This window comes from Grampus griseus (genome assembly GCF_964374135.1).
Source record: "Grampus griseus genome assembly, chromosome: 14".
Taxonomy (NCBI): domain Eukaryota; kingdom Metazoa; phylum Chordata; class Mammalia; order Artiodactyla; family Delphinidae; genus Grampus; species Grampus griseus.
In genome coordinates, this window is record NC_139008.1 from 42,846,226 (window position 1) to 42,873,951 (window position 27,726).

The window sequence follows — 27,726 nt, forward strand, 5'->3', positions numbered from 1 at the left end:
AAGGCTGGCCCGCTTGAAATCCCCTCCCAGCTGGGTTTGTGGGCGAGAAGTGAGACCCAGCTGGGAGGTGGAGTAAGTAAGCTCTTCACTCTACACTGGGTCCACAGCTGTCTGCTTTAAAATTCCTCTATAATTATGCCTTTTTTCCCCTCCTTTAAAATATAATTGTTGGGGCTTCCCTGCTGGCGCAGTGGTTAAGAATCTGCCTGCCAATGCAGGGTACATGGGTTCGAGCCCTGGTCCAGGAAGATCCCACATGCCATGGAGCAACAAAGCCCGTGTGCCACAACTACCGAGCCTGTGCTCTAGAGCCCGTGCTCCACAACAAGAGGAGCCACCGCAGTGAGAAGCCCGTACACTGCAAAGAAGAGTAGCCTCTGCTCGCCGCAACTAGAGAAAGCCCGTGTGCAGCAACGAAGACCCAACACAGCCAAAAATAAATAAATTTATTAGTTAATTCTGTTTCACTAGACCTGCAATTTAAAGAATACTTTTTTTTTTTTTTTTTGTGGTACGCGGGCCTCTCACTGTTGTGGCCTCTCCCGTTGCGGAGCACAGGCTCCGGACGCGCAGGCTCAGCAGCCATGGCTCACGGGCCCAGCCGCTCCGCAGCATGTGGGATCTTCCCGGACCAGGGCACGAACCCGTGTCCCCTGCATCGGCAGGCGGACTCTCAACCACTGCGCCACCAGGAAAGCCCAAGGCATACCATTTTTAAAAGGAAAGGATGCTCATTTTCTTATCAGGCATGATAACGTGATCAAATGTTATGTCCAATTCTTTGTAACAGAAATATGTGACTTCACTTTTTGAATCTTTACTTGTCTTCCTGGTATAGGATTCTAGTATAATTGACTTCTACCCAGAAGATTTTGCTGTTGATTTGAATGGGAAGAAGTATGCATGGCAAGGTAAAATTTAGACATTATTCCTTTTCGTTAAAATAATTTTCTCTTGGTAAAGCTGTGCACAAACGTGATTTATGGGATGAAAGAATTTCTCTATTTTGCCATCCAAACTGGGATTAGCAATGATTGATATTTTAATAGTCACACTGTGGTAAACAATAAATGGGTTGAAATACATTAATCATATTTTTTATCTCCTTTGTGATTAATTAACGGGACTTGGGACTTGCTCCTTTCAGTCACTGACGCCTTGTGAGGTTGCTGAGCAATGTAGAAACATGAGAGTGTCCATGTGGAGATTTACTTACACTCTGTGGAAACTTCTGAAAAATGTATTGGAAATTTAGTTTACATACTTAACATTAATCATACTTAGTTTATTTCTTATTTATGTGTATATTATTTTCTCATTCCATTCTTTTCACAGACTTTGTAGAAAGGATGGCAGTAAAAATTAGTACTAAATGTAAGGTGATATTTCCCACTCAAAAAATGTGTGATGACAGTAAAACACAAGAATGCCTCTCACACAGTAAGCCAATTGTTGTTTCACACCAAAGTCCCTTTCAGCAAATCATTTTAACCTCTTCTTCCACCGTATATTTTTCTAGAATGAGAAGCATGTTTGGTAATACCATGCTTTCATTCTTTTTCCCTGATTATTCTCTGGGGGTACAGAGACCAGTAAAATAACTCAAAGAGAACTGTGGAGGAAAAGGGGAATAAATAATAATTTACCAATTGAAATAATTATGAGATTTTAGGGTTGACTTTTGATTTATGTAGTAACAGGAATTTCATATTACTTTAACAGAATGATAGTGGGAAATGCAACCCGTTGATTGGGGCTGTGCAAGTGTTGTACTCTGTGGGCATATTGTGTTATAGGTAAAAAGATTGGGGACTTAGGTTGTTTTTGAAGATGCTTTGTAGAGGAGTCACATAGAGGGAGAGGAGGCATAGGAGAACAGGAAGTAGTAAAGTAAAAATAAGTAAAGTTATTTATGTAAGTGTTCGTTAAATGAATAAGTAAGTATATAAACATGCAGATGACTTGCTGACTATCATTGTAGTATAAATTGTCTAGAGGAAAAGTAAGGCAGTGCACATCAGTTAGTTTCTCCACACCCTTGCCAATATTTATTTGGTTTTTTGATAGTAGCCATCTGGATGGGTGTGAAGTGGTATCTCACTGTGGTTTTGATTTTTCATTTCCCTAATGATTAATTATGTTGATCATTTCTTTTTGCATGTGCTTATTAGCTATTTATGTATCTTGTTTTGGAAAATTGTCTTTTCAGGTCCTTTGCCCGTTTTTGAATTGGGTTTTTGTTGTTTTATTATAGGTGTACTTTATATATTATTGATTTTGATGAAGTCCAATTTTTGTTGGACTATTTTGTTGTTGTTGCCTTTGCTTTTGGTGTCTAAGAAATCACTGCCAAATCCAGTGTCACGAAGCTTGCTCCCTACATTTTCTTCTAAGAGTTTTATAGTTCTGGCTCTTACATTTAGGACATTCAGCCATTTTGAGTTAATTTTTGTATGTGGTGTAATGTAAGGGTCCAACTTCATTGTTTTGCATGTGGATATCCATTTTCCCACCACCGGTTGTTGGAGAGACTGCCCTTTCCCCTCTGAGTGGTCTTGGCACCCTTGTTGAAAATCATTTGAGTGCATATGATGGTTTATTTCTGGGCTGTTTATTCCATTGGTCAGAATGTCTGTCTTATGCCAGCACCATACTGTTTTAATTACTGTAGCTTTGTAGTCAGTTTTGAAATCAGGAGATGTGAGTCCTCCAACTTTATTTTTCTTTTTAAAGATTCTTTTGGCTGTCTGGGGTCCCTTAAGATTCCAGATGAATTTTAGCATGGGTTTAAACTCAGACCTTTAATATTTTTATATTTTATATAAATATTTTCATTTATTAGACTCTGTAGCAAGAACATACCTTTCTTGAGGTAAAATTTACTACTGTTAGGAGATGTAGTTTTTTCTCCATACATATCTTTAAATCGTATGGAAAGTAATGATAATACTTAGTTAAGTTCTTGCCTAAGTTGAGTACATCTTAAATGATAAAATGTATCTGATGATAAAATGTATCTGGGTATTTTTCCAACATTTATTGACCATGTGTACTTACAATTATTATATATAATAATATAGCGTAGGGCTTCCCTGATTCCGCAGCGGTTGAGAATCTGCCTGCTAATGCAGGGGACATGGGTTTGAGCCCTGGTCTGGGAGGATCCCACATGCTGCGGAGCAACTAGGCCCGTGAGCCACAACTACTGAGCCTGCGCGTCTGGAGCCTGTGCTCCGCAGCAAGAGAGGCCGCGATAGTGAGAGGCCCGCGCACCGCGATGAAGAGTGGCCCCTGCTTGCCACAACTAGAGAAAGCCCTCGCACAGAAACGAAGACCCAACACAGCAAAAATAAATTAATTAATTAATAAATTCCTACCCCCAACATCTTCTTTAAAAAAAATAATAATATAGCATAGATATTTCGAATGCTGTGTATTTTATATATGAACAGAGAATTTAAGTAATTTGATCAGAGTCACACAGTGTCAGAACTAAGATCTGAACCCAGAGAGTCTGACCACTGTGTTTAACTAAATATTACCACTATTTGGGCTGCCTCTGGGCTGTTGAGAGGTTTAAATGAACCAAAGCATGTAACATAGGAAATAGGTGCTCAGAAAAAAGTAGCTGCTGCTACTCTCATTTTTACTATCAACTCATTCTCAAGCACTACCACTGTCACACCTGGGTGTAAGGCGTTCCTTCCTCCCTTGGCCAGTAGGGCTCATTTGTTACTTGTTAACCATATGGCTGTCATTAGCACTGCAAGTTGCTTACTGTTTGGAATTAGCTTCTGGAGTTGATATTGTAGGAAAGTCTTTCTGATAATTTGTTTAGATCCTAAATCTAGTAGGTAGAAAATGAAAGCTAGATAATGTTGTAGTTTTTCATGTTATAACTTTTGTTAAGTGAATGACTAATTACCACTTGAACAACTTTCTAGGTTTTTTCCATCTAAGTGTTTACCAGTTTTTTAGGCCCCATAAAATTCACACTAGAAGTTAGTATTCTCAACTAGGTATTCTCCTTACTTGTAGTACAATTGAAGACGTTTCCTAACTTTGAAAATATGGTAGCTAAATAATTAATGACAACTTTGGAAACCTTTCATTTCTCATCATTTTAAAGGGAAAATATCACAAATACAGCAGTTTTGAGTGGGAGTAGTTTCAAAATTATTTAGCTTTATTTAACATTTCTCTTTGCTATTTATCTTAAAATTTTTATTTGGCCAAAATACTATTTTTACTGTATACAGCAGCACTTATTATGCTTCAATAACTTCGTATATTTTTCTAGTAATAGATATCGTATTACTGGTGTGCTTCTTTGAAGATTATGCACATGGGTCCAGATAAAGCAATGATTTCAATTCTAGCACACTCCAGGGGACAATTTTCAACCTGAAAATAATCATCTGTTCTACCCGCCCCTAAAATTTAAGCAAACAAGTGTCTAAAATTTTTGTGTGTGTAAGTTAATTATTAGGTCTTAAAATATAACAGAATATTATGCAATTTTAGAGCTGCAGGAGTCATTTCAAGTATTCTAGTTAAACAGAACTTCTGAGTATTTTTGTTGAATGATCTCTGTACAAAAGAAGAAACCAAGGTCCTAAAAAGATGAAAGGATGAACCCAAGCCTTTGGGAGGTTGACTGGTTTGCCCGAGGGCATCTAGTAAGGAGGGCGAGAACAGAGAGAGGCTGGTGTCTAGGTGGCCACTTGTTCATTTAATTTAAAAATTTTATTATCACAGAGTTAAGATCAAACATGGTTTTCCATATGAGCCATTTTAAGGGTGGGGAATTTGGAATTTTTTCTTCTACATTTGAATTTTGGCTAAAGATTAGAGTTCAGTTCCCAAATGTTTTTATATTAGCAGGGATATTCTACTAGAAATGTTCATTTGGACCAGTTGGAATTTAGGTGACCCTAATAGCTGGGCGGTTGGTGTGCGTTTATGTCCCCAGGTGTGGCTCTGTTGCCGTTCGTGGATGAGCGAAGACTGCGAGCTGCCCTGGAAGAGGTGTACCCGGACCTCACCCCCGAAGAGAGTAAGGCCGACGCCCCACTCAGTCAGCAGTGAGTCTGTGGGACACAGACTTCACGTTTCCTTATAAAATTAGACCTTTTGGGCTTCCCTGGTGGCGCAGTTGTTGAGAGTCCGCCTGCCGATGCAGGGGACACGGGTTCGTGCCCAGTCTGGGAAGATCCCACATGCAGCGGAGTGGCTGGGCCGGTGAGCCATGGCTGCTGAGCCTGCGCGTCCGGAGCCTGTGCTCCGCAGCAGGAGAGGCCACGGCAGTGAGAGGCCTGTGTACCGCAAAAAAAAAAGAAAATATTAGACCTTTTTTTTTCATTTGTGAATTTTTCACAAAGGGGGCAAAATCACTGATTTTACTTCTTTGTAACAAAAGTTAAATTTGTTTCTTAAAATTTATTACCTGTAAATTGAATAGTAATTAAATGAAACTTTTAAGTTATAAGTATTAGATTTCTTCCATCTCCCTTCTTCCCTTCCTCCTCCCCTACCCCCCAAATAACAATAACTTTGCTTGAAGGTTAAGTTGAGTCAAAAGCATTTGCTCTCAGAGTGTTAACTTGAAATGTTATTTTTCACAAAAAGTAGGATTTTGTCATTAATACTGACAGTTAAAATATTGGGAAAATTGCAAGGCTGGGCTCAATTGGAAAATTTATTTAATACCAGTGTAACAAACCTATAGAAATAATATCTCCATTAACCATCCTTAGGATAATTTTTGTTCTCAGATGATAAAATTAGTGTTTTCTCAGGGAATGTTTGTTTCTTATAATAAGAAATTGAGTTCTGTATAAATAAGAAAACTTTGACCCTTATCTTGCAATCCCATAATAATTCAGGTATATTTTAGTAATTTTTTTGATAGTCATTGATTTTTGAAACCTTATCATCAAAGTTTTTTTTTCTTCTGCAGAGACATATCACCTATTTAGACCTATTGTTAAATTATTTTTCACAGACTTTAAGTTTTTAAAATTTAGATGCATCTTTTAATTTTGTTGTCATAAAAATTGCTCTTGCAGATACAATGGTTTGATCTTTATTCTTTTCCTACTTTCCCCCCAGCTAGAAGAAACAGTCTTGGAGGTGATGTCTTATTTGTGGGGAAACATCACCCACTGCACGACTTCCTTTTAGAGCTGTACAAGACAGGTTCCACAGAGGTACGGTCTCCCTTCCAACATGAAGTGTTTTTAAACAGTATATTTATTTGGTTAATTAATCAGGAATACCTAGTTAATTAATCAGGAATACCCTTTTTAAATTTGGTAAAATATAAACATGATTTACCATTTCAAGCATTTTTAAGTGTATAATTCTGTGGCATTAAGACCATGTACAAAGTTGTGCAACTACCACCAACTGTCCGTTTCCAGAACTTCATCTTCCCCATCAGAAGCTCTGTACCCATTAAACAACATTAAACACTGCCTCTCCATCCTCCCCTCCTCCCAGCCTCTGGTAACCTCTCTTCTTCTTTCTGACTCTATGAATTTGTCTAATCTTGATACCTCACGCAAGTCGCATCATACAGTAGTATTTGTCCTCTTGTGTCTGGCTCACTTGGCTTAGCATAATTTTTCAAGGTTCAGCCATCTTGTGTTAGAATTTCCTTCCTTTTATGGTTGAATAATATTCCATTGTGTGTATACGCTACATTTTGTTTATCCACTCATCTGTTGATGGGAACTTCAGTGGTTTCCACCTTTTAGCTGTTAGGAATGTTACTCCTGTGAACGTTGACGAACAAGCATATGTTTTAGTCCCTGCTTTCCAGTCTTTCGGGTGTATAATCAGGGCTGTGTTTTTCCACAGTCAGTGGATGTACCACCTGAACTATGCCATGGGATTCAAGGAAAGTTTTCTTTGGATGAAGAAGCCATTCTTCCAGATCAGTAAGTATTCATTGTATATAATTGAAGCGATTGGGAGGATGTATAGTTAGCATTTTTACTTTGTTGCCTAAATGTTTCATTTTCTAGTAATAATGAGAAAGTAGTGAGAAAACAAAACAACAACAGAATACCCCTGGACTAAAAAAAGACTTGGGGTCAAAGCCCAGCTCTTGGGGCAATCCGCAAGGTCAAAACTATTTTCATAATAATACTAAGATGTTATGATGCTGTTTGCCTTTCTCTTTTCCTCCCTTGAGTGTATGGTGGAGTTTTCCAGAGGCTAAATGTAGTGTGACACCTCAAGAGATTGAATCAGAAGTGGATAACAGAATCCAGCTATTAAGATAGATACTAAGCCATGTATTAAAGAAAGTTAAAACAGTAACATTCTTCTCATTTGTTTTTGTTTTGCTTTGTAAAATATAGTGTTTTTTTCATAAAAATGTTATCTAAATTAATGGTAGGTTTATTACTAAATTGTCTTATTAGGTTTTCAATAGTAGGTTTATTAGTATTATCTTTAAATTAGTGTTTAAAAAATTTCTTAGTTTTAATTTTTAATAGGTAAATATTGACAGATATAACCAACATGAACAGAAGTTCTTTGGGGTCCTCAATTGATAAGAGTGTAAAGGGGCTCTGAGATCAGAGTTTGAGAACTGCTGCTCAAGGGTATATAGATCCAGGAATAGAATTGCGGGTCATAAAATATGTGTATCTTCATCTTTTCTAGATAATATCGGGGGGGTTTCCAAAGTGATTACACTGTTTTATAATCTGTGTCAGTTTGTGAGAGATCCTGTTGCTCTGTTCTCGTAAACTCTTGGGATTGTCGCGACCTTACGTTTTGTCAATTTGGTGGATGCTTGTTGGGATCTTGGGGTTGACAGTTGTATTTCTCTGATGACTAATGAAATTGAATGCTGTATGGTATATCTCTTAACTATTTGGTTTTCCTCATTTATGAAATACCTGTTCTGTTTTCCTGTTAAGTTATCTGTCCCCCCACCTCCCCCTTTTTGGTTTGTAGGTATTCTTTACAAATTCTGATAAAAGCCCTTTGCCCATAATTGTTTTCTGTTAGTGAGATTACAAGCAAGGAAGACAAGGCCCTTTTTTAAAGATATATACGATTATATTGTTTTGCTGGTGCATTTTAATGATTTCCTCAGAAACATAGCAACATCTTGCTTCCACTTATCCAAAAGGTTACGATTCACAAATAGATGGTTCTTCTCTTGTTTCTTTTTAGAATAGTATGTTCTCCTGTTCCCATGTTAAGGGATCTGACACAGAACGCTGCGATCAGGTAAGTTTCCCCAAACTGCTGACATTTGCCCAGAATGCAGCTCTGAACTTGCAGATAAGTTTAAGAAGACTGGTTCACCGGGAAATGGTAGCTGTTATTCCAGCAGTGCTTTGAGATTGGAGAGTCCCTGTGTTGCAGACCTCCTAGTAGAGCCTCTTGACTTTAAATTATGTATATTGTTAAGGTTACTGATTTAACAAGCTTGCTTCTCTGCTTTCTGGTTTCCCCTAACAACCTCTAATTCTTCCTGGATTAGAAAAGTGGGAGGCAGAAAGTAGGAGTTTCCAGGAGTAGTTTGCTGTGTATGTGCAAACAGACCTCGTCACCCCAGAGACCCACACAGCTTCACCGTATTGTAAGACTATTTATTACATTTATGGTCGTGGCCCTGCTGAGTTTAAAAACAAAACTGTTAATATACTTTATTTTGGTTAAGATGAGATAGACGAATTTGTGGAATTTTTTAATCAACAATTTTAAACTTAAGGGGCTAATTTCTGCTATCTGGAAAACTTATACTTCATTTCTTCAATGGTGACAGCATTTTCTACTGAGTATGTAAAATATAATATAGCTATTTAGATAAAAATCAAACTTACTACTCATTTATGTAACTGTTGTATGTAAGTACTAATCTTGATGGCAGGGTTTATGTTTTTGTTTTCTTCAGTCTTTAGATGAGAGTAGGGCAAATATTCTAGTAATTCAAGGATTTTGTAAAAGCTGTTCCTGAATACTCCTTTATTTCTCTCATTCTCAGGGAATATTTTGGATTTTACTTAGATTTCTCATTGTGACGTATAAGCATGTTTATTTTCCTGTCTTTCATGGCTTTAGAGAGCAACTGCCATTCTAGAAAGGCTTTTACGTAAAGAAAACCATTGTGAATTTGGAAAATCTTCCTAAACCAGTTGCCTTTATTTATCTCTACCCACAATTTTAGTTTATCTTTGCACATAATTCGTCCTGGCTCTTTGTCTGTGGGCTCTTTTGTTAAGGGTGGGATTCAGAACCGTAAGCCAAGCTGCTGTGCCCACCACAAACAGTCTGGCTGCGGCAGAGCCAGTGTGGACTCTGTGTATTAACCCCTGGGGTCTTTGGCTCCCAGCCGAGCTTCAGGCCAGTTAACTCCCACCTGTCCTCTCTGTTTGCTGTGCTCCTCAATTTCTCAGCATGTTCTCAAGGGTCTTCCTTCACAGCCCTCTAGAAATAGTTAATTCATCTTAACTATCTAATTAGGATAGAGACTTGCACAAGGGAAGAGTTACAAACTTGACAGATCCTGGAGTTTTTGTTTGTATGATGATATGGTGGTGGTGATTTCTGAGCCTGAAATGGCCTTTGGTGTTGTTTGGTATCCACTGTTTTTACAAGATTTATTAATTTATAAAAGAAATCTGAGATTCAGCTGTATATTCAAGTATATATTGAATATAACTTCATAATAAAATTGACTTAATTGAGTTGATTTCCTAGAGATTTCGTGAAAGACCAAAGTGTTAACTCTTACCGTATGAGGTGATTTTCAGTGTTTTCTCTGAGGGGTCATGTTGAGGCTGAGATGCAGTTTACTGTAGTTTTGCGTGTGTTTGTTTCAGGGTTTCTTGTGTAGCCCAGTGTTTTTTTTTTTTTGCTTTATAAACAAAAAATCTGAAAAGGTAGCTTCCATAGTCAGCTGCCAGTTCTGTTTTGACTCTTGATATTTTCCCCCTTCTCTGTTTGCATGCATCTGGTATTGCATTCCATGTTTGAGAAGTTGTTTCCTCACATTGACTTTAGGTAGATTCTTCCCATCGTGTTAGGTCTTATCTATAGTATTGAGAAAGTATATTTTAGAAGTTATTGAAGTGTCTTAAATTCATAGAAGGATTCTTAAAGAATACAATCAGCAGTTACCTAGGATTTTTTTTTCCAATTCTGATTCCATAAGTCGTTCAACATAGTAGTAGTTTAACTTTGAACAGAGCTGAGCTATCTCCCTGAATTTTCCTCAGTCTACTCTTCCTCCACCATTGTAATTTGCTTAGCATAGTATTTTAGAATAATTCTTTGTCAAATTTAAACATATAAAACCTGTATATGATTTTTAAATTACAAAAAAGTTATCTTCCTGGTGTAGCAGCACAATTTTCTATCCATCTGGGGGAGTAGATGCACACACACCCCCTTGGTCTCACCTCGGACTCTGTGTCCACACTGGCTGCTTTGTTCTGCGCCCCTCACACGCCTCCTTGCCCATCTCTCCGTTCTGTCCCTCGACCTCCTGTTCCCCCAGATGCCCAGACTTAGGAGCTTTGGCTTCTCACTTTACAGGACTCCATGTACCTACACTACTGCTCTGGAATATTTTTTTCTTCCCAATTATTTTTCATATCTGGCTTTTCCCAGTGAGCCTGTTCTGTACTCGCTCCTCCTGGATTACCGTAGTGCTCTCCCAGCTGATTTTTTTTTTTAATGCCACCTTCCTTCCCACTGAATCTGTTGTCTCATCTTTCTTAAACACTGCCACCCCTCGGCGATCTTTGGTTCCTGCCCTAATTTGGTGGAGCCGTGCTCTGTGCCTGAGTGCCCACAGCTCCTCAGGGACACCTCCTCCTTGCTCTCTAGGCTGGTCCCTTCCGTGTCCCACTCATCTCTGTGCCTTCCTCCCAGTGCTTGGAATGCTCTTCCCTTTGCCTACCCTTCATTGCTTTTCTTCTCTTCTCAAAGGTAATCTGGGTTTATGTAATCTTTAGAGATGTTTTCATTAGTAGCATTGTCAGATTTCTCTTTTTCTCTCATGGCACCTGGCATCCTTCTAAACCCATGTAAAAGCTTGGCTTTCATAGTGTTGGAACCTGTGTTTGCCAGATTCTTCTAAGAGCCCAGACTTACTTCTTCAGAGGACTGCTTCTCAAACGTTCTGTGTTCACTTTTGGATGGATCAGGCAAGGGATAGAATGTTTTCTGTCTTCAAGGAGATGTTTTTAAAATGTGGATGTACGTGAAGATAGATTTTTAATGTAATGACCATTACTGCCATGTTTGTAAGACTCATGGTTGGCAAGCAGGTAACTTGAGATCCAAAACCTGAAGAAGTGGAGGACACACGGAATCAGTAACAGAGTTGATGGTTGGGAACACTTGGGAGGGTTTAACTTTCACTGCCTGTAATACTTCATAGGACACAGCTGGTTAACCTCCTCTGATAGGATGTCAGAAAAGACATTGTTAAGTCCTATAAACTCTTTAAGTGCTTTAAAATGTCAAGTATATGAATCGTGAACAGTTTGCAGTGGTTTGCTGATTGAGCATTAATTATGGAATGTATCAGGGAAAGGTAAAAATGAAAAGATTTCTGGAGTTTTCTGCTTTCTTTGTGATGTGTCCTAGCACTCTCAAACAATAGTAGTACTTAAATAGCGTTTATAAGGATAATTCTTAAAGTGAATGGAATTGGAAAAGGTGTTGTGCATTCTGGTTTTTTTCTATTGAGACTTTGCTGCAAAGTGTCTAAAGTGCTACTTGTGATAAAAATAAAAGCACTGTTCAGTTTCCTTACTTTACAACTATGCTTAGGTTTAAAATTTTTAATTTATATTGTCCTTAGTGTGTTTATGAAGACAATTAAGTGATTAAAATAATAGGGAGGTTACCTAACCAAGGAGGGGATCTACTGTACAAGCCCTCGTCGGAGCTGGTCTGGAGGGTAGAAGCTTATGCTGGCTGACTCGGCGCTGTTCCACCTCGAGGGAGTGGTTAAACCCCCTCCGCTGTTCACCAGTTAGATGAAACAATATGAATCTACGCACCGTTCTCTGACCTTAGCCGGGCAGCCTGTTGGGTCCAGAGGTTCTTCTGTTAACTCGTCTCCTCCCTGAGGGTGCTTCTGACTTTATCTCCATATTACTGCTTTCCCTCCCCAGTAAACTCTCCACAATTAATGCCTCTTGTTTCTAATGGTGGGAATTTCTCAGAGTAATCTATATTTTTTCCCCGTTATTTTTATTTATATATTTTAGTATAATGGAATTATTTCCATTATTTTTAATGCTCTACCTATAAAAATTTGAATTACGTTAACCTGAAAAAAACCAAAAGCACTTTGAAAGTTTGGATCCAAATAAAAAGTTACCCTTTGGACCTTTGCGTAATGGGTTCCTGCCTAAGTCTGTTTTACTTTTAGGAAGTTTAAGTTGTGGCTGATGTTATCACATTGGAAAAAAGTACAGTAGAGTTGTGCTTTAGCTTCTGTTGTTACTTTAGTTTCTAGAAACATAATAGTTCTTAGTATATTTTTTGGGGAACAAATTAAAATACAAAAAATATCACAACCAGTCAAAGCTTAACTCTTTCTAGGAGAGAATAAGTCTTCAAATTGTTCTCAAAGATCCAAGGGGAATGAATGCTTTAATCTTTCAGATCATAAGTTGTGTCCCTTGTCCCTTCAGTCGGGGACCTCCAAACTTATTTTTAAATACTCCTTTTCTGTCTCCCAAAGGAGACATACTTAATATGGTTATACTTAATATGGTTACTTAATATGGTTATACTTAACCATATTAAGTATAAGATCACACTGTTGAGTGTAGTTCTGAGGGGAAGTGGGAGAGATATTGGAGATTGTTTTCTTATTAGCTTGGAAATGTTTTCCCTTTCAGAGCATGAACATGAATAGTGGAATTTTAAAAACAGTTTTATTGAGGAATAATTGACATATAATAAACTGCACATATTTGATGAATAAATGGATTTGTTTTCTCAAACATTACCTTCAGCTCTCATTAAACCTCTTGTAACCATTGTCTTTCGAGAGAGATTATCCCTATGACCTGGGATTCTCTCTTCTGCCTGGGAGCTTGTTACTTGGCTGTTTCTTTCACTTCTTAGTTTCAGCTCTTTCTATGCGCGCCTTGCAGGTGTTCCCCTAGAGCCCTCACCTAAGCATGATCTTCCTTCCAGCTCCAGCCCTGCCATTTCTTTAGCTCGCCCAGCATTCCCTAGGCTAGGACTGTGACCTCCTTTTGGTTCTCGCCCCATCTTTCTAATGCAGTGTGGCCGGGTGGTTCTTTCTGAATTGCATCTTGGATTGCTTTTACTCTCTGACAACTTGAAGTGGCCTTACGTTGTGGTCAGAACAAGCCCTTCATGACAACATTCCAGTTCAACCAGGCCGTCTTACTGCCCACTTCTGTTCACATACTTTTTCATTCCAGTTCAGCCCTTCTCAACCGGGGTCCCACCTGAGAATTAAGTCTTGAGAACTTAAAGCATCTACTGCATGTAATGAACCAGTTTGTATCCTGTGCCTTTAGAATGGCACTGGTTATGTATCTTCCTTGGGAGAACTGAGAATGTATGTAGTCACTCAAATCATTTTTTGTAGGGCTTGTTACTTCTCTCCCAGATCCCCATTGAGAAGGCTGCTCCAATTAAACGGAGCTACCCCTTTCCATGTCTGTTCCATCCTGCAGCCAGTCCTGTCCCACCTTCAACCATAGCCTGTTAGGTGCTGTCTTCCTTGGTCCCAGGTGAAAGGCCCCCCTCCCCCATACATACATGCATTTAGCCCACACTCACAAGGGCGTGTGTGTGGAAGGCATGTGCACTCACATGCTTTGATTCAGCATCTTTCCTGTGCCTGTTGTTGCCTTTTCCACTTTCTTCCTTATTAAACTGTTATTAAACCTTTTCTGTCTATTTCCCCTATTAGAAGGGGAGGCAGGCTCCGTGCTTGGTCAGCGTTTGTGCCCCTGATCCCACCGTGAGACCGTGTATGCAGTGGGCACTCTGAAAATTTGTTTGGTAAACTGCCAAAAAGGCCTGCTGACACTAAGAGAAGTATTTTGAGATACTTTAGTTGCAAGTCTTGCTTTATCACCAGATTTCTCTCTCTCTCTCTCTCTCTTTTTTTTTGGCCACTCCACGTGGCTTGTGAGATCTTAGTTCCCCGACCAGGGATCGAACCTGTGTCCCCTGCAGTAGAAGCTCGGAGTCCTAACCACTGGACTGCCAGTGAAGTCCCCAGTTTTCTCTCTTTACTATGTATCTGCAAAGCCCTAACAGACCCAGATACCTATCTCTTTCTCTTTCACCCTCTTAAACCTTTCATACTGCCTGTCGTGCCTGGCCCTGCCCTAAGCCATCTGGAATAGAGAACATCTGAGATAAAGACAGTTGCGGTGAAGAGTGAGTTTGTAAGAGGAACAGATTGAATAAATGAAGTGTTGTTCAGCTGTTCTTGAGCTTATAGCATCTTTATTATAAATGAAACTATTTTTGTGTACTTAAAATATACAGTTAAATCCTACTGCAACGAAAATTTCTCTATAGCAGATGGGCCCTAATTATTTTAAGTGGCAGTATTTGAAGAGGAAAAAAAAGTTAGCTATCTAAAATGTCAACCAGTTCAATAAAACCTTTTTTCACTGATTGCAACTGTAATCTGTAATCTTTGGAGGATCTTTGGAGAATATAAAAAAGCAAAAAGAAGGAAAGGAATTGGTTGAATGTGCAAGTAACCTTTTGGTGAATGTGTGTCTAGTCTGTTGCATGTGTACTTTTCCCACGTCATTAAGTATTTTGTTACATTTTAAAAAATATCAATTGAGCATACCGTTTTTAGAAAGAACCATAGTTTCTTTAACCAGTCCACTATTGTCCATACACTTAGGTTTTACAGTTTTTCAACATTATGAATACTGATGTTATGAGCATCCTTAAGTATAAACCAGGCGCGTATCCAGAGTCCTAGAAGAGACGTTGCTGTGTCAGAAGGAAGACTTGTGTGCTTTGGGAGGCGCCTGCACACACACACACACCCCCCACCAGAAAGGAGTTTGGCCCAGCTTGTTAGTCTGAATGTACAGCCTTTGTGTAGTGTTCAAATGGTGACTGTTACATTATCACAGAAACACACATTAGTAGAGCAGGATACAGGCTTCCAACTGGGATGTTTTGTGTTTTTTCCCCTGTGGATTATTTGTGTTCTATTTTGATTTTGCAAATGTTTCTGTTGTTGTTTGCATCTTTCTTGTAACAAGAGCTGATCTTCTCTAAGATGCCAGAGGGAGGGTCTTTGCCATGGCCTGAACAAAATGAAAGGTGTTTTTTATTTTTTGTTGTTGGAAACCTCTTGGACCTGTCTCTGATATTATACTGGAATTTCTCAAGAGTTGGGCAGGCAGTGTCTGTTATTTCTCTGTGATCACTCACAATTAGCTTGAACATGACTGTTGCACAGAAAGTTACACGAGGGCCATCCTGGAAATTAGTGGCGGTTTGGTGAGGAAGATGTTTAGCCATTTGGCAATTTGGCAAAATCCAGTGACTAAGATCATTTTTTTTTCTTTTCTTTTCTTTCTTTTTTTTTTTTTTTTATGAAAGCTTATTTATTTATTTATTTATTTATGTTTGCTGTGTTGGGTCTTCGTTTCTGTGCGTGGCTTTCTCTAGTTGCAGCGAGCGGGGTCCGCTCTTCATTACGGTGCGCGGGCCTCTCACTATCGCGGCCTCTCTTGTTGCAGAGCACAAGCTCCAGATGCGCAGGCTCAGTAATTGTGGCTCACGAGCCTAGTTGCTCCTCGGCATGTGGGATTTTCTCAGACCAGGGCTCGAACCCATGTCCCCTGCATTGGCAGGCGGATTCTCAACCACTGCGCCACCAGGGAAGCCCCTAAGATCATTTTTGGAGAACATTTGAATTTTAGTTATTCTGTGTAAAGGTCAAAAGTGCCTAGTTCCTTGGTGGCCTAGTGGTTATGATTCCAGGCTTCCACTGCCGGGGCCCAGAGTCAGTCCCTGGTGGGGGAACTGAGATCCTGCAAGCCACGCAGTGAGGCCAAAAAAAAATAAATAAAATAACGGTGAAAAGTACCTGAGTTTACATGATAGTTAAGTGAGGCTAATCCAGTGTAATCACTAAAATGTGTATTGTTCTCTTCTAGTATTAATTTTAAAGACCCACAGTTTGCTGAAGATTACGTTTTTAAAGCCATAATGCTTCCGGGAGCAAGGTAAACAACAGTGCATCTATAAAACTCCCCAGGTTTATTTTGTGTAAACGAAGTTCATCCCTATAACTAAATTTTGTATTTTCAAATGGTTAGAAAACCTGCACCGGTACTGAAACCTGGCGACTGGGAGAAATCCAGCAATGGGCGGCAGTGGAAGCCCCAGCTCGGCTTTAACCGGGACCGGCGGCCCGTCCACCTGGATCCAGCGGCCTTCAGGGCTTTGGGGTGAGTGGTAGGTTTCTCTGTGTGTGTATTTTGCTTTTTCTGGGTCTTCCACAAAGCATTAAGTCAGCATTTATGCCACAAATATTTAATATTTAATTAAATGCAACTATTTTGCAGATATTTTAATGACTTTGATACTTTTCTGCTTTTCTTCATTTTTTAAAATTCACTTCCGTTTCTTTGGTCTGTATATTGCTTTATGTGTTGCTTGAGAATTCCGTTATTTTCTCTTAAGAGATTTTGCTGTCTAGAAGACTGTTATTTCAAAAGAATAAAACATGCTCTTTACCCTCAAGAAAGTTCTGGCCGAGTTCATGTCCGGGTGTCCCCAGTACCTCTGAGCAGAGCCATCACCTCCGGGGCTTGTACCCAAGCACTGATGTCTCCGTGCTGCCTTAATGTGTTTTCTGGCCTGTTAGTCAGGTTGAGTCTCTTTTAAGATGTCTGCTGGCCATTTGTATCTCCTCTGCTGTGAATTTCTGATTTTTATCCTTTGCCCTTATTAGCTATCAAATTGTCTTTTTCCTAGTTATGGAGACAACCGTATATAAAAGAGGGAGCTTTGAAACGGTAACACATAAAGCTGGGATAAAAAGAGCAATGTGCTGGGGTAAATATTAATGAGTTATCATCTATGAATTAATGATGATAACTCAAAAATAGATATTTCCAATTCATAGGAAAACCTTAAGATTCAAAATGGGATTTAGGCAGTAGGTTACCATCAGCAGCGTGTACTTTATACAGTGGCTAGTAAGGGACAGTGGGGTCATGGGTTTTGGATCCTAAACGTCTGGATCAGATGCCTTGTCTACCACTTGATATGTTTGTTCACGTTACTGAACCGCCCTGTGCCTCCATTTCCTGTGTGTAAAATGGGAATCATAATCACACCTACTTAACTCATGAAGTTGTTGTGGGGATTAACTGCTTAGGATAGTTTCTATTGTGGTTGGTTGGTCGTCTTCATTCTTAATAGTAAAAGAAATGCAAATCTAAAATATTCTTAAAAGATTTCTTTTTTGCATTATTTCAGCCATTTTGGAAAGCAACATAGAAATACCTCTAAATAGAGTTTTAAGTTCTGAAGGTACTCTGAACTTTTGATCCAGATTCCTGCTTATTGGAATTTATCCTGAGAAGATATTTTAGAGGAGCCTGGTTATATGCCCAGATCTCTCTAGGCATTGTCGTCTATACTACTGGTACTAAATGGTGGACTAGTTTAGTAAAATATGAGATATCAACATGTAAATATTCTATAGGTATAGATGTTAACACCTAGGAAGACTATGAAAGATATAGGGAAATGTTTGATATATCAGTAGTAAACTGAAAATAGTAAGATATAGAGTAGTAGTATATACAGTTGACCCTTGAACATCTCTGGGGTTAGGGGCACTGACCCTCTGAGCAGTCGAAAATCCTCAACCGTGGATTGTATAGGACTCTAGTATTTACTATTGAAAACAATCCACCTATAAGTCGACCTGCGCAGTTCAAACGCACGTTGTTCAAGGGTCAACTGCGTAGCGATAGCAACAGCATGGGTCTTTGAGGACAAAACAAAATATAATGCAAAAAAAGAGAAATAGACTCAGATTATTTTTTGCATAAAGTAATTAATATTTACATGATTATTAAAAATCTTTGGTGTGATAAGTGAATATTTGCTGTCACCATTATCGGGTACTGTTTTGAACTTTGTCCATTATAAATCTTTTAAATTTGCATTGTCTTAATCAGATCTAATAGTACAAAGACGGCTGCCAACATTTATTTATTACGTGTTGGATATATGTCTATATAATTGTTTTGCTGGCTGGGGGGTCCTTTCATAGCCATGTTATGCCCAGAGGCTCTGGAACTGGAGTTTACAGCAATGCTGCACCACCACCTGCGACTTACCAGGGAAACTTGTACCGGCCACTGTTGAGAGGACAAGCCCAGATTCCAAAGCTTATGTCAAGTAAGTTTTCAGTAATGGATTATTTTACCTGCTAAATTAAGTACTGCAACAAAGGGTGGCTTCTGATCTTCATTGCTAAAAAGATTTATTATGTCAGTGCAGACATAGTGGACTTAAAAACGTAATGTTTAGAAGAATTATAAGAGAATACTTCATACAGACTTTCAGATATTTTTATCTTATCTGTATATAGTTAATTGAATAATATGAATTGGATTTCTTATTTTCATTTCTAAATCTGCTTCTGGGTGAACATATGCAGAAAAAGGTATGCCAAACAAGCTCCTGTTTATCCATTAATACAGGATAATGGGGCAGTAGACATGGAATTGGAATTACTTGAAAGACAACAGTATCTGTTTCTTAATTCAAATCGTATCTTAGTAATTGCCTAACATAAAGACAGGCGTTGCCTTAGGTAGAAATATGCCTTTAACCTTGTGGTTCTGTGAAGACTGTGGCCTTTCCTTGACCCCTTATAACTTGTTTTGTGGGCAGAAGTGAATCAGAAATGTTAACTGTGAAAGTGATTATATGGCATTTGGATTGCAGTGGAAATGGGAGAAAATAGTTGAGTGTTGGGCTTCGGACTTTGTATTAATTTTAAACTGTATCCCCATTAACTGTTGTGTCTGAGCTCTGTGGCCGGGCTCATTTTCAGGGAAGTGTAGGTCACGTGCCAAGTTCTCAGAGCCCTTCCTTTGTGAAGCCTGTGCTTCTGCGTTCCGGGTTGTCTGGTTGCTGCCCCACCAGTCAGCCCCTGCGTGGGGAGGAGGGAGACAATGTGGCAAGATGCTAACATTTGTTAAATCCAATTGTTGTAGCATTTAAGTTTTTTTCTGAATGTTTCAAATAGTTGATAAAAATTAAATTTAGAAAAAACAGGAAGGGCTACTCTATTGCAGAGAACCCTTAGAACTCCTTTTAAACCAGTTACACCTGTCAAAGAAAGAACCAGATTAAAGTGAGGATTGTTGGGAAATACTTATGCTTTGTACTTAGTATTGTTTGCATGCTGATTTAGTTACAAAACCATTTTTAACCTGAAGCCCTGTAAGAAAGGAGTTCTGATGGTCTCCTTCTCTCAGGGTCCTGTTTTCACCGTGTTCTGTCTGTCTGTCTGTCTGTGTGTCTCTCTGTGTGGCTTAATGACACTGAATGGCGCATTGTTAGACTCCACCATGAAATCTGTGGACTTCAGCGGTTTTATTCTATTTAGTGAAGGAAGCACAGAAGGGGCACAGGGTTTAATGGGCTTCTTGGAGATCTGCTTGGTTACAGTAGTTCCCTCAGCTGCTTTCCCCCGAAAATTTAGCAAATAGCATTTCTGAGTATTTCCATTTGTAATGCATGCGGAATATGTATCAACATGTACCACAGACAACAGAAAAGTCTAATCACTTTGTAGGAGTTATCTGTGCCCTGAGATCTCACCAGTGAGCGGTGAGAGCATCTCCAGCTAATTGTTAAAGCCAGCTGTTTACTCAGACGTTCTTTATCAGTTCCTTTTTCCTTGTGGCTCTTTGCCATTTACTTCTATCTCTACTGGTATCACAGCTTCCAAATACGGGGACAAAATGAGATGCAAGTGCTAGAACCAGGTATAATCTCTGTGGATTAGTTTAGCCAGTACTCCGCAAGACCATGGTTGTGGGGAATTTCTGAGGTTGTTGCATTGAGTAGACTTTCCAAGGTGTGGCAAGAGGTTTGAGTAGCAGAGGTGAAAGCACACGTGCTCTGTGTTAAGTGGCTTCCTTCCACCTCCTGTTTCCTAAGGCCCAGTTGCTGGCCTGCTGCCAGCAGGATAAACCATAGTTTATCCAGATGGCACCTGGACATCTTACTTAAAACTTTGAAGTCTTTTTTTCCCACTAACTTAAATTGACTTATTTTTAATTTGTAAAGTGTATCAATACATTATGGTTTTGATGTGCTTGCTGTATGTTTTCAAATATACATCAAAATGAATACAACCATGAAGAGAACAAGCTTGTTCATGGACCCCCAGAAAATCATCTTCTGTACCACCTGTGACATGTATCACACTTGGGGAAATATTGCCTAGATCAGTGGTGCTTAATCAGGGAATCATAGGCCATATGAGAATCTGTAAAAGTCATGGAGTCCCTTCCCAGAAAATCACTCAGTGTGGGATTCATATAAATCCAAGTACTGCATCCGAGGTCCCCTTCCACCCTGCAGGATCCTGTCCCAACAGTAAGAGAAAGAAGTCAGAAAGTTCTTTTATTTATCAAGGTCATACCAGAGGTAAAGAATTTCATACCTTTCAGGGCCTGCAATTCTAGAGTTCTTAGTTTGCCTTTTGTGGAAACAGACAACTCTTGTCAGCATCTGGGCATTTTATTTAAAATAGCGGGGTCCCCTCTTCCCTTTTATTACTTTGACTAACTCGTCATTTGCTGTTTTATAGCACTTAATTAGATAAAATTTGTTTATACTTACAAAGAAGCTTTGATTAGAAACTTTGATTAGAATCTGTTCCACTTAGAATCTCTTTAATTACATCATTAAAAAATAGGAAATATGCTTTGTGAAGTAGGGATTCACTTTGAGCAAGAAACAAGTGGCCCTCTCTGCCTGGTGACTTGTAAACATTGAGTCACCTGAGGATCAGTGCTGGGACTCTCATTGTATTTAACATATCTTTTCAAAGGGGGTGGGGATGGGAGGAGTGAAAAAGTTTATGGAAAAAAATCAGCCAGGATGCGATATTTAAATTGAGCCAACAAGGGGGAATTTGGAATACTCCAGGCTGAGAGAAAATAATGAGCTTGAAGTACACTGCAAGTAGTCAGGTGGTATTAAGCTTAGAATATAAAATTAGTCACAGAGTATGCATTGGAACTGATTATGAAGGTAGGGAGGCTGATTTTTTTTTTTAACTGATGTTTTAAATGTATGTTAACTGTAATACACATTAGTTAAATAAAATATGGTGTATAATAGTAAAACATTTTAAAAACCAATAGATCCATGATCGTGAAATAAGCAGTTTCTCTGTTAATTCTTCATATATGCAATTTTTGAAAATTAGGTTATTATACATGTTTTCACATATACTTTTTATTAAAATGTAACATACATAAAGTGCCAAATCATAAATGTACAGTTTAATTTTTTTTTTTTTTTTTTTTTTTTGCGGTACGCGGGCCTCTCACTGTTGTGGCCTCTCCCGTTGCGGAGCACAGGCTCCGGATGCGCAGGCTCAGCAGCCATGGCTCACGGGCCCAGCCGCTCCGCGGCATGTGGGATCTTCCCGGACCGGGGCACGAACCCGTGTCCCCCTCATCGGCAGGCGGACTCTCAACCACTGCGCCACCAGGGAAGCCCTACAGTTTAATTTTTATGAAATGATTACAGTCATGTAACCACCACTCAGATCAAGAAACAGAAAGTTGGGACTTCCCTGGTGGTGCAATGCTTAAGACTCCGTGCTCCCAATGCAGGGGGCCTGGGTTCGATCCGTGGTCCGGGAACTAGATCCCACATGCATGCCTCAAGTAAGAGTTTGCATGCCACAACCGGGGAGCGGGCGAGCCGCAACTAAGGAGCCCGCTTTGCCTCAACTAGGGAGCCTGCCTGCCGCAACTAAGACCCAACGCAACCAAATAAATTAATTAATTAAAAAGTTACTGGTGCCCAAGAAGCCCCCCATTGTGTCCTCCCCCAGCCACTGCCCCTGCCCATTAAAGGCAACCTGACTTCCATAGATTAGTTTTGTCTTTTTTTTTTTTTAACGTAGTATCTAACAGTCTCTTAACACCGTTACCCTTTTTAAATTTGTCCTAAAAAGTTGTATGTTTTGCTTCTGAGATTTATCTGCCTGTCGCTGTAGCGCGAGTTCATTTGTTCTCATTGCTTCCTGTGTCCCATTATGTGACTGACCGTCATTTATCTGTCCAGTTGGGATAGTGTGGAGTTGGTCCCCAGCTTGGGGGTGCTTGGAATGGACCGCTGTGAAGCTCTCACATCCTGGTGCGTGTTGTAAACGCTTCTGGTCGGTCCGTTCCCAGAACTGCAGGGTCAGGGCTATGTGCACGGTCACCTTTCGTGAGAAGTGCCAGACACGGCCTGGTTTACATCCCCGCAGCAGTCGGGGGGAGGTCCAGCTGCTCCCTGCTCTAACCAGCCCCTGGTGTTGTCAGCCTGTTCGCTTTTAGCCACTCTGTTGGACGGGTAGTGGAAGCTCACTCACGTTGAATTAGCCTCTTCTTGGTGACTTGGAGCAATTTTTCATGTTTATTGACTGCTTGGATTATCTTTTTTGGTGATGTGCTTGTTTGGGTCTTTTGTCCATTTTTCTACAGGGTTGTCTACCTTTTTCTTTTTACTTTGTAGGAGTTCTTTTATAGTCTGGTTATGAGTTTGTGTGTGGGTTTTTTGTATTGGAAGTATCTTTTTCCACTTGAAAACTTGCCTTTTCCTTTTAGTGTCATCTGATGAGCCAGCATTTGGGGAAAGTGGGTGAGGCGTATGTGGGAACTCCTTGTGCCCTTGTAGCTTTTCTCTGGGTCTTGAATCATCACAATAAAAAACCGAGGACGAAAAAAATTAGTAGATATTTCATGTATTTTGATGTTTTTGTAAGTAATATCTTTTAAATGTCATTTTCCTGTTGCTTGTATATATAAAGAGTTGATTTTTAAATATTGACTTTATCCGACAACTTCACTAAAATTCGTGTATTCCAAAAGTTTGTGTGTTCTTTTGGATTTTTTCCCTACTCAGTCATGTCCTCTGTGAGTTGTGACAGTTCTATATATTCATTTTCTAATCTCGATGTCTTTTGGTCTTTTTGTTTTATTGCACTGCCTGGGACCTCCAGTGTGAGTCAGTGTAAGTGGTGATGGTGGGCATACTTGTTTCATTCCCAGTCTTAAGGGGAAAACTTGTAATATTTCACCATTAAATATGATATTTGCTATAGTTTTTTCATTTATAGAAGGAGTTTCCTTCTATTCCTTGTTTCTAGTGGGTATTGAATTTTATCAAATGCTTTTCCTCCATTTCTTGAGATGGTAATGTTTGTTTGTTCTTTTCCTTCTGTTACATGGTGAATGTACACAGATTGATTTTTGACTGTTAAGCTAACCTGGCATTACTGGAATAAGCCTAATTGTTTGTGATATATCAATTTTGTGTGCGTGTGTCAGTATAGTGTGGGTTATTTTTTCATCTCTATGTTATGAAAGATTAGTTTATAGCTTTCTTCACATGTCTGGCCTCATAAAACAAGTTAGAAAGTGTTTCCTACATTTTTGTTCTCTAATAAGGGTTACTGTGAGCTTGTTGTCATGTCTTAATCCTTAGACTCACACAAACCACTGAACTCTTCTATCTCTTTTTTGGCAAGAGTTTTTAAAAACTTTTTAAAGCAAAAAAATGTGCAGTTACATCTCCTTTCTAGAACCACAACTTGCTTGTGGAAAGACTTGGTGGTGGTTCTGTTTAGGGAGAGATGGTGAAAGTCTGGACTGATCTGTGGCGAAGTGGATTCCAAGTGGAGAAGGTGGGAATGGAGGCACTAAAGGACTGCATAGTTGAACGTGCGAAGTGCAGGAGAGAGAAGATTCCAGATGAGGCTCCTTGTGCACTGAGGGCACCTGGGGGACTAGAGAGTTTGGAAGCACAGGAGGATGGAGGAAGATGGAAGAACATGATAGTTCTGATTTGTGTGGAAGTTGAAATGCCTGAAGACATTGATGCCATCTGCCTGGAGGTAGCGATAAGGATCTGATACCTGCTCAGGAGAGAGGAAATTGGGAATCATATCCGTATAAGCCAGAAGTGTAAAAGTTTAAGCAGGATTGCGATAGGTTAAAGATTTCTAATTGCCCTTGGTTATACGAGAACGTAGAAAAGCCTGGGGTTGTGAGATTGGATTTCCTAGAAGGCAGCCATGTCATTTGACACAGTATTCCCTGATACCTTTGTAAGAGATGTGTTGGAGAAATAATCGGCCTAATCTAGAATAGTTGTTGCATGGTAGTAAACTGGTCACAGTTGTATGATAAGCACAGACAAATGCTGCCAACTGTCAAGAAAGGAAATTCCATGTTCTGGGATGTTTTCCCCAATACTCTTTACATGTGGCTCAACAGAAGATTTGGTTTTTCTTTTCTTTTCTTTCTTTTTTTTTTTTTTTTTAGTTTACTGTCATTAATATTTTTCTGGCATATTTATTTCATGGTCTCTTGTGACCTCTAGATTTCATATTTATGCAGACAGACCTAATCCTTACATATATGCCAACCAGTCCATCCATCCATCCGTTGATCCATCTATCCATTCATCTCTCTCTGTGTATTTTCTCTTCTAATTTGTATCTGATCCCTTACGTTTACATTTATATTTACATATCTTTTTTGAATACAAAGTGTTTTAAGGTAGTATTACCCTTTTAAGAAGAGCAGTGATTCCGGGGCGGGGGGTTGTGGTGAGATGAATTGGGAGATTGGGATTGACATATATACACTAATATGTATAAAATAGATAACTAATAAGAACCTGTTGTATTAAAAAAAATAAAATGAAATTCAAAAAAATTAAAAAAATAAAAATGGATACAAATGAACTAACAAAACAGAAAAAAAGTAATTATGGATTTTCAAAATAAAATGTCAGATGTCAAAAAGGATTATTTTCTAATGTTTAACTGTTTCCACATTAAATTACTAATAAAGTGAATGTAAAAATTGTATTAAAAAAAAGCAGTGATTCCAGATGTTTTACCCAAGATCTTTTATTTTCTCCCCATGAATCTGTGTTTGTCAAGATGCTTACTCCTGAAGTGCATGTGTTAATAAAGTATGTTTATTTTTCCTTCCTGTCTTAATTGGGTGGGTGTAGTCATGTGAATTCTAAACTTTGGAAATATTGAAAGTAGTTTGCAGAGATACCCAGTCTTGCCTTCTTGAGACCCTGAGCTTCTGAGCCTCCTGGTTGAGGAGGCAGCTCTCCTGGTCCTTCTGACATAAAATAACATGAAGAGTCACCTCAGCTGACAGTACAAGTGCACGTGAACCATGGAGCAGCATAGTGTGTTGGGGGGGGGTGGTCCTGGCTTTCCCTCCACCCTTATTAGCCTTGTGACCTCAGGCAGGCTTTTGTCAATACTCCCTTTCCTCATGTCTAAAATGATACAGAGAACACCCATCTCACAAAATATTCACAGTAAGTGAGTTTAAGTTATTAAGTACTTGAAACAGTACCTGGCACATAGTAGATACTGTGAAAGTATTCAATGATAAAAGATCAGCATTCCTCTTTATAGAATTTTGAACTTCAAAATTTGTTTAGAGGGCTTCCCTAGTGGCGCAGTGGTTGGGAGTCCGCCTGCCGATGCAGGGGACACGGGTTCGTGCCCCGGTCCGGGAAGATCCCACATGCCGCGGAGCGGCTGGGCCCGTGAGCCATGGCCGCTGAGCTTGCGCGTCCGGAGCCTGTGCTCCGCAACGGGAGAGGCCCGCGTACCGCAAAAAAAAAAAAAAATTTGTTTGGAAATAGTTTTAGTAAAATTGAGATCTAAACTGTTTAGTCAGTCTTTTAAAATATTTGTAGTATCAATATCATAGCTGGTTTTTCATGTGGGGCAGAGTTAAATCAAGGAGAGCCATTGGTCATACTTCCAGCTCTGTTGAGTGTCTGCTGCAGGCATTTCTCACTGTCAGTCTTTGATGTGTCAGTTTTTGGCTGACGGGTGATTGTCCGGGTACTGGGAACTTGTCAGAGTCAAGTGCAGCCCCAAGTGCTCAGCATGAATAAAGCGTTCGCTTCTGCAACCTGGAGAACGTGACATGTCACTTCTCTTCATTTCAGTCGGTAAACTTGTCAATTAGCTGCATTTGAAAAGTGATTTTTGATTAGTGCAATCAGTAAACATGGAATCTTTTCCATGATTGCTACGCTGATTAGGTAAATTGTCACTTGAGGAGCTATTGGTGAAGCCTTGGTTTCTGTGGCTGTAGAGCTCTAGAAAAGGGATATGTTTTTAAAGACCACAGGAAAAAATTAGCTGTCATTTTTTTTCTCTCTCTCTTGCTTGTACCTTTGTGAAGTGCAATTCACTATCTCAGATTTTTTTTTCCTCCCTCTCAAATGGATCTTCTTTTAGAGCCATACAAATGAATGGTAATAAGTTTGTTTTACATTCTACTTCTCAGCCAGGAAATAATTTCTGCTTTATGAACACTCAAGGGCCATATATATTGCTCAGAGCCACATGAAGAGATTTGTTTAAAGGTAGCCTTGAAATTTGTCTTCAGTCCTTTTTATTTTTCTTCTTGGGTTGAAAGCAAGAGATATTTTAAAGTCTTAACACAATTTGTTTAGGTTTTTAACAAAAAACTATAGTTTTTGCATGTGCTGAGTTTGTTGTATGGGAAAAAAAAAGTTGTCCTGGAGGTGAGAAATAGTGAAAGCAAAACAGAGTGGGCAGCACCTGGCATACCAGAATTGGTGGGATAGGAGCTCTGGCTGTTTTTCTAGACATTTACAGGTATACAATTAGACTACTGAGAAGGGCTCCCCCTCTCCAAAAAAAGCATTTACACTTAGTGAACATTACATTCCAATTCTACTTAGAAATACTGGTGTGCTTAATCTAACACGCAGCGTGTTTGGATCTAGTGAACATGTATTTCCTGATGGTGAGGACTTTCCCTCCACTTAATACTGTTCCTGGGAGGAAATATACCAGCTTTTTCCCTGACTTTATTTTTCATAAAACATTAGGATAAACATTTCTGAAGGCTTTTCTTAATGTAAATGTGTTTTTTTATTATCTTCATTCAATTTGATATTTATTAGGAATCCTGTGTGGAAGCTTTTATTAGTACCATGGAGAGTGTGTTCTGTGATGACATCATATATAAAGAGACACCATGCAACCAGAATCATGGAATTAAGTTTTTATGTTAAAAAGAGCCATGTTTCCAGGGTGACCACAGTGATTCTGGGACATGTGAAGTACAGAGCTAGACAGGCGTCCAAATGAAATTTACTGTATTTCTTTTGACCTTTGCTATATTAGCTAGTTTTTTATAATAAGACACTAAAATATAATACTTCTGGGAACATTTTAACCAATTTTCACTGACCTGAGTTTTGTGCAGTATCTGAATAGTTACGGACTACAAGTTTAACAAAGTAATCGTCAGGAAAAGTGGCCAAAATGTTGGTTTTACTTTCGGTAGATTGCTTTCTCGTAACTCATTGAAAATCGTAGAGTAAACTATAGAAGTAAACTGCACAGGGGGTTTGCTGTCT

At 39.2% G+C, this 27,726-nt stretch overlaps 1 protein-coding gene across 1 annotated transcript in view; it reads left to right on the forward strand.

The window, feature by feature from the left end:
- XRN2 (5'-3' exoribonuclease 2) overlaps positions 1 to 27,726 on the forward strand; it is an 80,102-nt gene that overhangs the window by 42,676 nt on the left and 9,700 nt on the right. Inside the window, exons 20-27 of the mRNA XM_082670980.1 lie at positions 839 to 911; positions 4,973 to 5,056; positions 6,112 to 6,209; positions 6,862 to 6,941; positions 8,194 to 8,250; positions 16,176 to 16,244; positions 16,338 to 16,469; positions 18,311 to 18,438. Coding sequence (XP_082527106.1) covers positions 839 to 911; positions 4,973 to 5,056; positions 6,112 to 6,209; positions 6,862 to 6,941; positions 8,194 to 8,250; positions 16,176 to 16,244; positions 16,338 to 16,469; positions 18,311 to 18,438 — 721 coding nt within the window. The remainder of the gene's footprint in view (positions 1 to 838; positions 912 to 4,972; positions 5,057 to 6,111; positions 6,210 to 6,861; positions 6,942 to 8,193; positions 8,251 to 16,175; positions 16,245 to 16,337; positions 16,470 to 18,310; positions 18,439 to 27,726) is intronic.